Source organism: Vespula vulgaris, chromosome 7 (genome assembly GCF_905475345.1).
Source record: "Vespula vulgaris chromosome 7, iyVesVulg1.1, whole genome shotgun sequence".
Classification (NCBI taxonomy): Eukaryota; Metazoa; Arthropoda; class Insecta; order Hymenoptera; family Vespidae; genus Vespula; species Vespula vulgaris.
In genome coordinates this window covers 7,489,417-7,502,223 of record NC_066592.1, presented here as the reverse complement: position 1 = coordinate 7,502,223, position 12,807 = coordinate 7,489,417, and the positions used below count along the sequence as shown (strand labels likewise).

The following is a 12,807-nucleotide window of genomic DNA, read 5'->3' as shown; positions in this document are numbered from 1 at the left end:
TCTTATTATCGCAATATTCAGATTATGTTCACCATAATTACAAATCATGTATGCACACGTGTCATGCAAAGGTTATAACAATTTCTATTAAAATTGTAATTTCCATTATATATATATACACAATACTTTATTTTGTTCATTTATACTAAATAATTATATATTGTAAAGGGAAATCTATAACATAATTAATTTATTACATATATTGATTATTATTTATTGTTAATTTGTAGTCACTATGGTAACATACAGTAATGTTTTTATGTTCATGATAATTGGAAAAAATATAAACAAATATACATAATCCATTATACAATTTGTGTAATTATAATGCCTCGTTGCACAAATATTTAATCTGTGTCAAACTTCATAGAGAAATAATGTATCCTGATAATACCTAAAGCATTGTGCAGGCCTACATATTACATAGGCAGATGTCAATATTTATAGTAGTTTCAACTTTTACATATATTTACATCTATGAATTATAAATTGTTAAAATAGTTGGATTAATAGGAAAAAGTATATCTCTGAATAATATGTTAGGTTTATAATAAGAATTTAATAGATACAGTGGGAATAAAACAATACCTTAATAGTTCAATCAGTTTTGTCCAATTTTACTATCAATGTATATTAAAGAAAACCACATAAGATATTAGAAATCTGTTGCAGTGATCACATCTGTACATTTTCATTTTATGTATGTATAGTATAAATATATAATCATAATAACAGAAAATGATATCACATATAAAAAATGTTTATTTCAGGACAAAATTAAATGATCACTGCCTATAATATATATTAATATCCAAGAACACATTGACAGGTTTTAATTGTACATTGTTCTTCCAAGGAATCGCAAAATTGTAAATTTTTTTCTGTATTTATGTACCCACTCTTAATAATTTATTTCATAGTTGCAGTCTATATTCAAACAGATATCCTTCAATCATTGATCATATCTGTAATTGAGAACAGGCATTAATCAAAAACTAATTTGTTACATAGTTTAAAAACTACTTATTCTGTTGTGTTCTGAGCTGAAAATTTCTGTAGCCTACGTCTCCTTAACATTTCTTGCTCATTCGTGGGTTCTGTTTCAGCTCTCGATGATGTTTCTGAAGCTATTTCAATATTTCTTGTGCATGATTGACTAACTGTATTATCATTAACTGTGTCTGGAACAGAAATATTTGCATCTATTACAGTGTAAGAACTCCCACCTTCATTTGTACTAGCTAGCCATGTATTTTCTTGGTTTGTAGCCATATTTGGAGCATTTATATTTTGTTCTGTTGTAGTAGAAGGGATGCTGTAACATAAAATAAATTGATAATTATTGATCTCTATTTTATAAATGATAATAGAAAAAAAATTACTAATATAATATTTATTCTATTTTTGGAATAACAGTTAGTTTGTATTTATACTGACTTAACAGTAGCAGCTGCTGCTTGATATTGGTTCATCATAGCATTAGCAGCATCTAACAACAGTTGTACTTTCTGTAATGTTCGTATTCTTGCTTCTACCGCTTGTCGTAAATTACCCTCCATTGCTCTGAGTTCATCTTCAGTAAGTTCTGTTAAATTAGGTGGAGGTGTAGGAATAGGTGGCAATGGTACCATAGAAGAAAATGGTGGAGCAAAAATCGGTACACTTCCAGTTGGTAAATTCTGGAATGGTGTCAAAGGAACATTTACAGCATTATTTTGACCTTGTTGTTGTGGCATCATATTTGGAGCTTGTAATCCAGCCCAAAAACCTGGCAATTGGAAGCCCTGGCCTATATAACATCATGAATATTATTAAAATTTTACTTTAATTCATGATGTATAATATCATGAATATTAATCTTAAATTAAAAATAAATTATCATTATATACCTTGTGGATTTAATCCTGCTGCTGGAGGAGGTTGGGGAGCTTGTTGACCTTGTTGTGGATTTTGTTGTCTTGTCTCTGTATTATTTGTAGTTGGTCTCAAAATATTTAAACGACATGTTGGACAAGTTTGTTGACGTTGAAACCAAGAACGAAGGCATGCAGTATGAAAAATATGATTACATGGCAATTTTTTGCTTGCTGCTACCATTTCTTCTCTGCAAAAAACTTTCTTATATATATTTATAACAAAATATATTATTAAAGAATGCTGAAATTATTATGTAATATTAACTTACCGACAAATTATGCATACATTATCAGCAGCTGCTAATTCTTCAGGCGTTGCATCCGGATAAAGAGTATTCATATTTCTAATAGCCCTGCGTGACATTACAATGTCATGGAATGCCTTTTTAAAATCACGCATTGTATAATACATAGGACGAAGTGCAAATAAAGGTAAAGTAAACAGTTTTATCATTAAAGTTACGAAAGCAACATATAAAGTGACCTAAAAATAATTGGATTATATAGTATTATATATAATAAAAATAATATGAAGGTACATATTTTACTATACCTTTAATAAACCAATAACCAATTCTGTATATAATAAAAATACTGGCTTATTGTCCCATGGATTTTCACTTTGCAAATCTATTGTGTGCAATGCATATTTTAGAATAATATTTGTTACACAAGTCAATAAAATTGCATATTCAAATCCAAATACAAGTTGTACTGAAGGACCTTTCGTAGCAGTTGTATAATATGCATAATGAATCATTGTTAAATTAATGGAAAATAGAAGTCCTAATAAAGTCACAACTCTAAGATGAAACAGCCATGTTATCACTGGACTTCTTTCCATCTATAAAATTAATAACAAACTATTAAATTTTTTTATATGCAAAATATATATTATTTTATAAATGTTTAAATATTATTAATTATCTGAATAAAGTTTTATATCCTTAATTGTACGTTCACAGAAATAATTTATATTAAGAAATATAAAAAAGATAAAACGCTTACGTAATCAACACGATCTTCGGCTAACCAGTGAAATGATTTAAGAAATAATAAAAGTGTAAATAATGCTATAAATTTTGGGCTGAAATCGTCCCTAAACACTGTAAAAGCTAAACACGTCTCAGTTACTGCATACCATACTTTCTCTACCAAATGCTAGAAATAATGATCAATCCGTTAATCCCATACTGTATAAAAGTGATAAAAAATATAAGTTATATTCCATATTCACCTCGAGTTCAGCAGCACGTAAAGTACCAAAAAATAACTTCCTAAGGAATGCATTTACCATGAAAACGAGTATCAATGTTTGAGCGTAAATTACCTAAATAAATATTATTACAAAACAATAAGAATACATAATTATTAATAAAATTATGAAAACTGTTGAAAAGATTTATGATAACTTACAGTCATGCTCGGGTTTGATTTGGTTATGTGGACTACCGTCGGATAAAATTGTTTTCTTTGATAATAAGCATTGCCAATTACGGCGCACGTTAATGCAGCACTTATTAACATTATCCCAGCTTCTCTCATTTTTATAACCGTAATATTTTTCAGCCCGAGGGCTACGTTTTTACCAAAAAAAAAAAAACAGATACAATGACACTTAAGCACTAAAAATTTACGTTTCAACCAGTTTCAACAGCTGTATCTATCAAGGCGCTGTTATCAAAACGGTGTTACTGACAACTATCCAATATTACGTTTACACGCAACAAGATTCTACCAAACCTTATAACGAAATACGATTTTTCTATAATAATATACATAATATTTTATTTATAAATAATAATTCTTTTTAACATAAACAAATTATAGATTTATTAACGTGCACTCGTATACAATTATATATTACAAATATTAATTATAGAATATGTAAATATAGTATTGAAAAGAAACAATATATTTTTAAACGTTTTCGAACTGATAGTACATTAAGTCTGTCATCACATTGTATTGGTTTTATTAACGGTTTGCGCCAACGATGAGTATAGGCGTGATTCATGATCGATTTTAATGAACAAGGTTTCATTTTAAAGATGAAAATTCAAGTGAAGACATGGCTTTTTCGAATTTTTGAGAAAGCTTTATTTTCTTCGAAAAGAACATAATGTTTTTTCAAGAATAGTTTATGTATAAAGATAAAGTTTTTTCCAAAATTCGAAAAAGTCATGTTCTTGATTAAACCTTCGTCTTTAAAATGAGACCTCGTTCATCAGAATCAGTCAAGAATTACGCTTTCATTCACTGTGATGTAAACGCGCTGTTTTCGACATTGTTCGTGAAAAAAACGTTCCGTATAGTGGCGCCCCTTGAACTTTGCGACAAAAAAAAGAAGCTCGTATTCCCATTTCTAATTACATATAAATGCTTGACCGATACGCATTTGTTTCTCTGTGAAGTATACAATGCAATGTCTGTTTGTTTGTTTACGTAACCGAGGCTCATATTTTCTTGATCCATTCCAAATTCAAAAAAACACTTTTCGCAATGTTCACACGGAGAAAGTACTGTAATTCATTCGGGTATTTTCATGAATTTTAGATAGATGATTCTATAGTAAAAATAAGGAAATACGTGTTCACTCATTCGTGCCAATAGGTTTGTTTTTGAGATATTGTTAAATTTTAGAAAACTGTGTAGTTCTTTATATACTTTATATACCTAAGAGTAATCTAAGAATTTCAACAAAAACGTTCAGAATAATTTAACGCAAGCATTTAGATTTCTATATCATTTTTATAAAAACCAAAACACAAATTCGTTTCCACACTATCCATGAGCTCCTTAAATTTTCAAGTTTAAATCGTTGAAGACAAATGCTATAAACAAAATAAGCTAGTTATATTTCGAAAAGTAAACATGTGTTTTCTTTTTCTATACAAGTAAGCTCGAATAATCAATACTTTTCATTAGTATACAAATTTTATTGTCGTTGTCGTTATCGGTTAATGATGTAAACAATAACGAAGAGGAAGAAAGGTTTCAGTAACTTTGATAGGTAACAAACAATCAGTCTAACGTTAAATCTCAAGTAGGAAACATCGCAGCTCTCCTATTTCGCAGATTGGAATAAATAATTCCTTCGATTATTCAACATTCATTTAAGATATGTATAATATTATAGTGAACTATATTAGTTATTAATAGTTATATAACAATTTATAATTATAAAATCAGTATATTTGCTTAAACACTATATAGCTCATAATAAACGTTAAATATAAAATAATTAATGTAACCTAATATTCCGACATAATTAAATTTTGAACTTGCAGTCGTTGACTTCATCTAATATCAACGAAAACAAACTTCTTATTGACTTGGATAGTTATCGAATTAATTTTCTTTCGCCTTCCGACGAGTAACATCGAAATCTTCTCTTTTCATAAGGCTAACCTTAAGAAATGTTTATTCGATAATTTTATAATAATTTAAACAATGTATAATGTACACGGAGCATACAAAAATTTTTGTTACACTAACTCGATTATTGAATTACGCATCAAAGAAATATAACCTACACAATTTATACACCGATATAATAGGCGTACAATGGGGACAGTACTTTTGCGTTTGTAGTTCATATTTTGCCCACGCTTGTCGCTGTAGTCGCATATGCTACGAATTAAAAGTGATGAACAGTTATAGATATAAAAGACAAACGGCGCAATGTGATTGGTCATTTACGGTTTACGTGTACATTATTGTATCACGTGAATTATTTTCATCAAGTATAAGATGTTTTTATGAAAGTACAATTTATGTAAAGTTTATAATTTATAGTTGACATCCATTTTCACAGATTTTCTTTTATATTATATCAATTTATTAACACTTTTCAGAAAATTGATATACAAAATAGTAAATGCAGTATAAAAGTACAGTATTATACAAAACTATGTTAATAAATAAAATAAGACTAAATATTTCCTTAAAGAACAAATTATTTAGACTTACATCTATGGTTTATATTTATGCATACAATTACAAAAAATAAATTTTTATATGTATAATAGACTGTGTGACATCTATTTTGAACTTGGTTAGTAATACCTTCACGATATAGCAATTGTAGATGACTAGCTTTTAGAAATTTTCAAAATCCAAGATTTTAAAATAATTCTAAATACAAAGCTTTCTGGATGTAATCTTACACACATATATGGCCACATATTGGAAGCATTCATTATTATAGTTTTCTATCGAAAACTTAGTACTTAATGTTCATTCATTAAATTTTTAGGTTTTGAAATACGCTTCGGACTTTGATATTTTGATACTTCTAAATGTGCAATAGCTTTCAAAGGTGTTCTACGTGTATCTATTGGAGGACGTCTCACAAGAGATTTAGAACTTTTAGGCGTTTTAATAGCTAATGGTCTTTTGATACGTGGAGTTTTACATATTCCATTTTCAGACTTATAAATATTCACATTTGATTCCTCATCTACTTTGTTTGTAGATGTGTTTTTCAATATCGAAGGACTTCTTATCACTATATTTTCTTTTTGAGGACTACACTTTTTTTCTCTATTGTTTTGATCATTTGAATAGTACGATTTCTGCATTGGTGATTTATTACCTTTTTCTAATAAATTTTGATTATATTTTTCAGAATGTCGTCTATTATAATGTTTTTCAAAGTCTTCTTCATTTATTTCTAATGATATATCCATTGAATTATTCTTATTTCTTAAAGAAATTTTTGATGATTGAAATTGAGTCAAATCTCTATTTCTTGAATGTCTTTCAAGTCTTTTGTGCATTGAAATATTACGTTTAGTTTCCAAATCACAACATGACTTTTCTATATTCATGTTATTTATTTTTTCACTTTTAGATTCTTTTGCCAATTCTTTTTTGTTTGTATTTACTACATAACCTTTTTGATTTTGACCATTATCAAACGTACACGTAGATACCTTTATTGTATTTTCATCAAATAGTTTTGCTTTAGCTAACACCATGCCAGCATTTTGAGTTCTAAGTTTAGCAACAGATGCTCGACCCGTTTGAGGAACTGGCGTACGTATCTGAACAGTAGATTTGAAATAATCACCTGCATCCTTCCAAGAAATCGATGTTTCTTTCCAATTTTGAGGTATGTTGTTTTGTCTATCTTGATAATCATTATTTAAAAAGACATTTTGTTGGCTATTGGTTTTTTTCAATTCTTTGACTTTTCGATTAAAGTAAAATGAATTGTTTATAAACTCATTGCCATGAAAAGACGATGCTCTACGAACGGAGAACTTTAAAGGACTTTGTTTTGGTGTATGCATATTAATGTCTTTAATAATTGATTCATCATCAGTTAGTGAATCTCTTGTATGTTCTGTTGTATGAGAAATTAGGGCATTTAACTGTTTTTGTAATAATTCCAATCTTGTATTTGTCTCTGAAGTGCATAATGAATCATTTCTCAAACTTGATACTTGTTTTGTTAGCTTGACAGCTATATCTGGATCTTCATTTGCAAGACAAACTAACTCTTGTTCATTAGATTGATTTCTATATTTATGTTGCCACTCTTGAGATGCATGCCATGAATCGGTACGATTAATACATTTACTACAAATGAAAAAGTTATGATTAATGTTTTCTATTAATTATTTGATATACTTTGCCATTTATATACATATGTGTATACGTATATATATATATATATATATATATATTGTATATATGCTATAATTACCTTTTAATTTTTTCTTGCGATCGTCTTCGTAAACTTCCTATTTTTCGAGCACTTGGGGATCTTATTACTTTACGTTCACTCGATCTTCTGATTTTTAGCTCTTTACCAAGTTTTCTTGCTAAATGATCGGCTGTCACAATATTTTTTATACCTGCTTCTTCCAACGTTTTTTCATACTCTGTTTGTACTTTATTTACAGAATTTTCTACCAAACTTTCATTTCTTACATCATCAATATATCCAAATTCTTGCGATATACGAGATTCGATAGCAGAAACTCTATTTTTTATTTCTTCATATTCACTCTTTGGTATCCTTACATATTCTTCACATTCATCTTTTGTTACTGCTGTTTCTATAGATGTCTCTGAATGTTTATTCGTATGTTTTAATTTCTCTGAACTCTTATTAAATTTAAGATGCCAGTGATTATCAGTATTATTGTCTTCCTTTTTTAATGATACTTGTTCATTATTATAATCTGATAAATTGATATCAGCATCAACAAATACATCACTATAATTGTTACGATTATTAGAATTCGAAGTTTCTGTTTCTTTTAATATTGACTTTTTTAGATGCAATGAACCATCACTATTTGTTCTGCGCTGTTCAAATGATATAGGAGAATTATGTGCCAAACTCCACCGTCTATCAGCATATGGATTAAATGTAAGTATACTTGAACTTGAATCTACCTTCTGAAATATCAAGGAGAGTATGTAAATCTAAATATGTGAAAGATACAAATTAAATAAAATGATTAAATTATAGCATAATAAAAATATTATTAAGTATTATTTATTAATTTATACTTACTTGTTTATTTTTTGATACAAAACGATCTATACTCAAACCAGTTTTTTTAGATTTTTCTATTTTGTCACTAATCCTCCTAAAATATGAGATTGTAGACTATAGTACACTTATTTATAAGTAAAAATTCTCTGAATATTTTTTTTCATACATACTTTTTTTTAGTACTTTGTGGATCTAGCCATTCAATGACTTTCCTTTTCTTTGTAGATTTAGTGGATGATGTACATGTCATATTTGAGTTTGTAACAGAATCTTGATTCTCGTTTATTTCTGCATTTATAGGTGAATTACTTTTTCCAACTATCTTCTTTAAACCATGGAGCATTCCTATACAAAATGTAATATGAAATTACATTAGATAATATAAATTACATAAACAATATTTATTTCTACTATGTACAATTCAATCCATAGTCATGTTAGCAAAGATTCAAATTAAGATATTGTTAGTATCTTTACACATGTATTTACAAGATCAATCTAGTAAAGCTCTTTATTATAATGTATGAGGGTTAGTATTGTTAATTGTTGAAAGATAAATAAAAAATTAGTCTTCTATATAGAGTATGTGAATAGATATGTTAGGTTTATATAGACATACTTAGATTCAGGTTAGAGGCACTTAGATGTGGCTTACGCGTAAGACTTCCACTGCGATATTTCTTTTTCTTCAATTTTCCATGTAGTTGTGAATCTGATAGATCCAATTCGTTATCAATGCTACCAATTACTTCAGATAAAATAAGATGTGTTATATGCTCTGGTAAAACGCCAATATTTTCAGCATTTTCTATTAAAATCTAGAAAAAAGATCAATATTTCAGCATGTATTTATTTTTTTTTATAATTTCAATCCAGAACTTTAAAAAACTTAATATATTACCTTCACAATAATTAAATGCAATTCAAGTCTGCTTTGAACTGCCATCATAGTAACTTCTCTTAAAGGCATAATATTAGGACCAATAACTTTCGCTAAATTATCAATACTCATTTTGTTTTGTTTCTCATAAAGAGATACCTTTTTTAAAAATTCCATTATGAATGCTAAAGTATTTAAATGATAAGGTGGTAACAATACACAAGCTAATAACAATGCTTGAACACGGTGGTTTTTTAACATTGCACAGTGTAAAAATAAATCATGATATGTATATGGAATTAGTGGCTCTGGAAGATCCCTGAAGAACGTTTTTAAACAATTAGCAACATCAATCGCATGGTTTTTTTCTCCTAATAAAGAACCTTTATCCAAATATGCCATTAATTCTTTCTGTCTCATATGAGATCCAGCTTTTCTGAATAAACCTTCTTGAGTTATATGTTTTTCAAGAAATGCAGATGCCTGACTGACGAATACAGGCACATGAACTATGCCACCTGATGATAGATTAACAACATCTAATGGTTGATATGATAAAGGTGTTCTGAAGACTTTCTTTGAAATATTTTTACTTCTTTCAAATTTATCTGTTTTAATCGCATTCTTTTTAAAGCGATATTTTATCCCGATGTTTCTGAGATCGTTAATAACGATTTCATACACTTTTTCTTTATGTAGAACATCATAAATCAACATATTTGATGTTGGAATTATTTTACTATTCTGCACAAAAGTACAATATAAAGTTTTCACACATAAATATAAAAATATATTTCAATTTTACATTGTATTACACTTTGTACGAATCAGTACTGATAAACAGTTTTCGATATAATTCAAAATGAATATAGTCGCAGAATTAACAATGATAATTATTTTTGTTACTCATCAGAAAATATATCGAAAAAAATATTTGTATTTGATATATAATTCCAATATATTAATTATTACTCTCAATATGTAATTATAATTTTTTTAATACTTGAAGAAATAAAAAACAATCGTTTTAATTCTAACTATTACAGTTGAGTGAAGTTGTCGTTTATCGAATATACTTATGACGTAGGTCATGTGTACGTATGACTAACACTGCCATCTATATCGCCGCGGGAGAAACTTCCATTACGTATTTGTCATAATCTCATATTTTTATGGTAATAGAATATATTTTTTAATTTAAAAATAGTATTAAAGGAATATTAAACTCCCCCGCCTTCCTCTCCTCTCTCTCTTTTTCTCTCTTCATTGTAATCTATCGTTGAAGAGTTGTAAAATAATCAGTGGACATCTTACTATTTTATAATCTTGTCTGTAGTTTAATAGTTCGTTTACAATTTGTTTTTTTTTGTAACAATGAACTACCGATATTCAATTTTATGCTTTCAAACTTTCTTCGTAAACAAATTTGTTAATACAAATCCTTTAAAAATCTTATATAAAGTGCAATTTGTTAAAACATTTCATAGGAGCATTCATTTCACCACTAATTTATCGTACGGTAATTAAATAATTTTCTTTTAATAATTTGCTTTACAAAAGAGAACGTTTATTGTCACGGAAAATGCATTTGCCAGACGTTAATTTCAATAGTTTCATGCGCAAGACAAGCTGCAAATCGATACTTATACATTGAACTACATATATATGTAATACTCTGCATATACTGCTTGCAATCTATATGTGAGAAAAGAGGGACAGGTCTAACTTTAGCAACAGTCTTTACCGAAATATCAGTAGTACTTAGAAAACTAATTGCGTGTTTGCTTAATATTAATATCATCAAAAATTATTTATTGAAAACAGTATATTCTGTAGAAAATTAAAGCATAACATATCTTCCTATGAATTGTATAACGTAACTAAACATTATTTCCAGATCTCAACTGTAGAAGACCAAATATGCATTCTGTAAAATTATCATCTGGTCATGATATGCCTACTGTAGGTTTAGGAACATGGCAGGTGATGAAATAAGAACTTTTTATATAAACAAAATTTTTAATAATTAATATAATAGAAAAAATGTATTATAATCATTTATTTACAAACTAAATATATCTTCTCTTTTATTACATTTACAAGGCTAAACCTGAAGAAATTGAAGCTGCTGTTGGGACTGCTTTAGAATGTGGTTACAGACATATTGATACTGCATTTAATTACAATAACGAAGAAGCAATTGGAAAAAGTTTAAATAATTGGTTTAATAAAGGTGGTAAACGTGAAGAACTTTTTATTACGTCAAAGGTAATTGAATTGTATATAAAAAGAATAAGATTTTTATATTTTTTAATAATTTTATTAGAAAATATATTATCTTTTTTATAGTTACCCCATTATGGTAATCGACCATCAGACGTTGAAAAATTTCTTAAATTATCATTAGAACGTCTTGGCTTAGATTATTTGGATATGTATTTGATCCACATGCCATTTGCCTTTATATTAGATAAAAATGTATATGCTCCTGCAACTTTAGAAGACGGTAGTTACATACTTGATTTAGATACGGATCCAGTTTCTGTATGGAAGGTATAACATGCAATTGATATTACAGATACAGGTCCTTCTCCCTTCATTTGCTTATAATAATATTATAATTAATTTACATTTTTAGGAAATGGAAAAACAAGTAGCAAAAGGACTTGTTAAATCTATAGGTTTAAGTAATTTTAATGAAGCACAAATATTAGAAGTATATAAAAATGCACAAATAAAACCAACCAACTTGCAGGTATACATGTTGTTGATATCATGAACTTATTATATAATTTTATGATCAAAAAGAATAGTCAATGTAAATATCTTTTTTTAATAGGTTGAATTGCATGCATATCTACAACAGAAACCAATAAGAGAATTTTGTCAAAAGCACAATATACATGTAACAGCTTACAGCCCATTAGCATCACCTGGAGCTAAATTCCATTTTCAAACAAAATATAATTATAGTACAGAAAACTTTCCTGATCTTCTTGGACATCCTGTTGTACTTGAAATGGCTAATAAATATAAAAAAACAACAGCACAAGTGTTGTTACGACATTTGGTACAACAAGGAATTATTGTTATTCCAAAAAGTTCTTCACAAGATAGAATTAAATCCAATATCAATATTTTTGATTTCGTTTTAACAGAAGAAGATATAAATACTTTAAATGCTTTAGACAAAGGTACAGATGGCCGAATATTCAATTTCCTATTTTTCAAAGGGTAAGTAATAAATCGTAACTTTAATAATTCTTCAATGTTTCATTATTTGAAATAATTTGTGCACAATAAATTTGTTTTTTTTTTTTTCCATATATTTTCATTCTTATTTTTATTTTAGGGTTGAAAAGCACCCACTTTATCCATTTAAAACTGAGTTGACATCATGAGCAAAGGATTTGCTCTTGTTATATAATTTAAAAATATAGAATTATATAAAAAAAAATAAAAGAGTAAATTGTATGGAGTATTGAACAAAATGCACA

General features: G+C 27.8%; 3 protein-coding genes across 10 annotated transcripts; 1 reads left to right on the top strand and 2 right to left on the bottom strand.

Annotated features, from left to right (window-relative positions):
* Positions 1-189: 189 nt before the first annotated feature.
* On the bottom strand, positions 190-3,608 carry LOC127065010 (E3 ubiquitin-protein ligase synoviolin A). Of its 3 annotated transcripts, none has more exons than XR_007781930.1 (9): positions 3,333-3,603; positions 3,154-3,246; positions 2,925-3,077; positions 2,470-2,760; positions 2,186-2,400; positions 1,890-2,104; positions 1,438-1,789; positions 589-1,315; positions 190-475 (listed from the first exon to the last, which is right to left on the bottom strand). XR_007781930.1 is itself a non-coding variant. In XM_050996795.1 (9 exons), exons 1-9 carry the CDS (start codon positions 3,459-3,461, stop codon positions 949-951), a joined length of 1,716 nt encoding a protein of 571 aa, XP_050852752.1. In that variant the 5' UTR covers positions 3,462-3,608; the 3' UTR covers positions 190-948. The 3 variants fall into 3 exon arrangements, 2 of the variants coding, with proteins under 2 accessions (XP_050852752.1, XP_050852751.1); XM_050996795.1 differs by having other exon boundaries at positions 190-965; positions 1,065-1,315; positions 3,333-3,608; XM_050996794.1 differs by having other exon boundaries at positions 190-1,315.
* A 1,429-nt stretch (positions 3,609-5,037) lies between these two features.
* On the bottom strand, positions 5,038-10,167 carry LOC127065005 (rho GTPase-activating protein 24-like). 2 transcript variants are annotated; one of them, XM_050996778.1, is made up of 6 exons: positions 9,332-10,167; positions 9,050-9,248; positions 8,601-8,775; positions 8,449-8,524; positions 7,630-8,330; positions 5,038-7,502 (listed from the first exon to the last, which is right to left on the bottom strand). In XM_050996778.1, exons 1-6 carry the CDS (start codon positions 10,025-10,027, stop codon positions 6,149-6,151), a joined length of 3,201 nt encoding a protein of 1,066 aa, XP_050852735.1. In that variant the 5' UTR covers positions 10,028-10,167; the 3' UTR covers positions 5,038-6,148. The 2 variants fall into 2 exon arrangements, with proteins under 2 accessions (XP_050852735.1, XP_050852736.1); XM_050996779.1 differs by having other exon boundaries at positions 9,086-9,248.
* LOC127065015 (aldo-keto reductase family 1 member A1-like) lies at positions 8,208-12,801 on the top strand. 5 transcript variants are annotated; one of them, XM_050996806.1, is made up of 7 exons: positions 8,208-8,301; positions 11,208-11,293; positions 11,414-11,578; positions 11,660-11,863; positions 11,949-12,065; positions 12,150-12,544; positions 12,663-12,801. In XM_050996806.1, the coding sequence occupies exons 1-7, from the start codon at positions 8,262-8,264 to the stop codon at positions 12,709-12,711; spliced, it is 1,056 nt and encodes a 351-aa protein (XP_050852763.1). In that variant the 5' UTR covers positions 8,208-8,261; the 3' UTR covers positions 12,712-12,801. The 5 variants fall into 5 exon arrangements, with proteins under 5 accessions (XP_050852763.1, XP_050852762.1, XP_050852765.1 ...); XM_050996805.1 differs by lacking the exon at positions 8,208-8,301 and adding an exon at positions 10,669-10,829; XM_050996808.1 differs by lacking the exon at positions 8,208-8,301 and adding an exon at positions 11,001-11,133.
* The last annotated feature ends 6 nt before the right edge of the window (positions 12,802-12,807 follow it).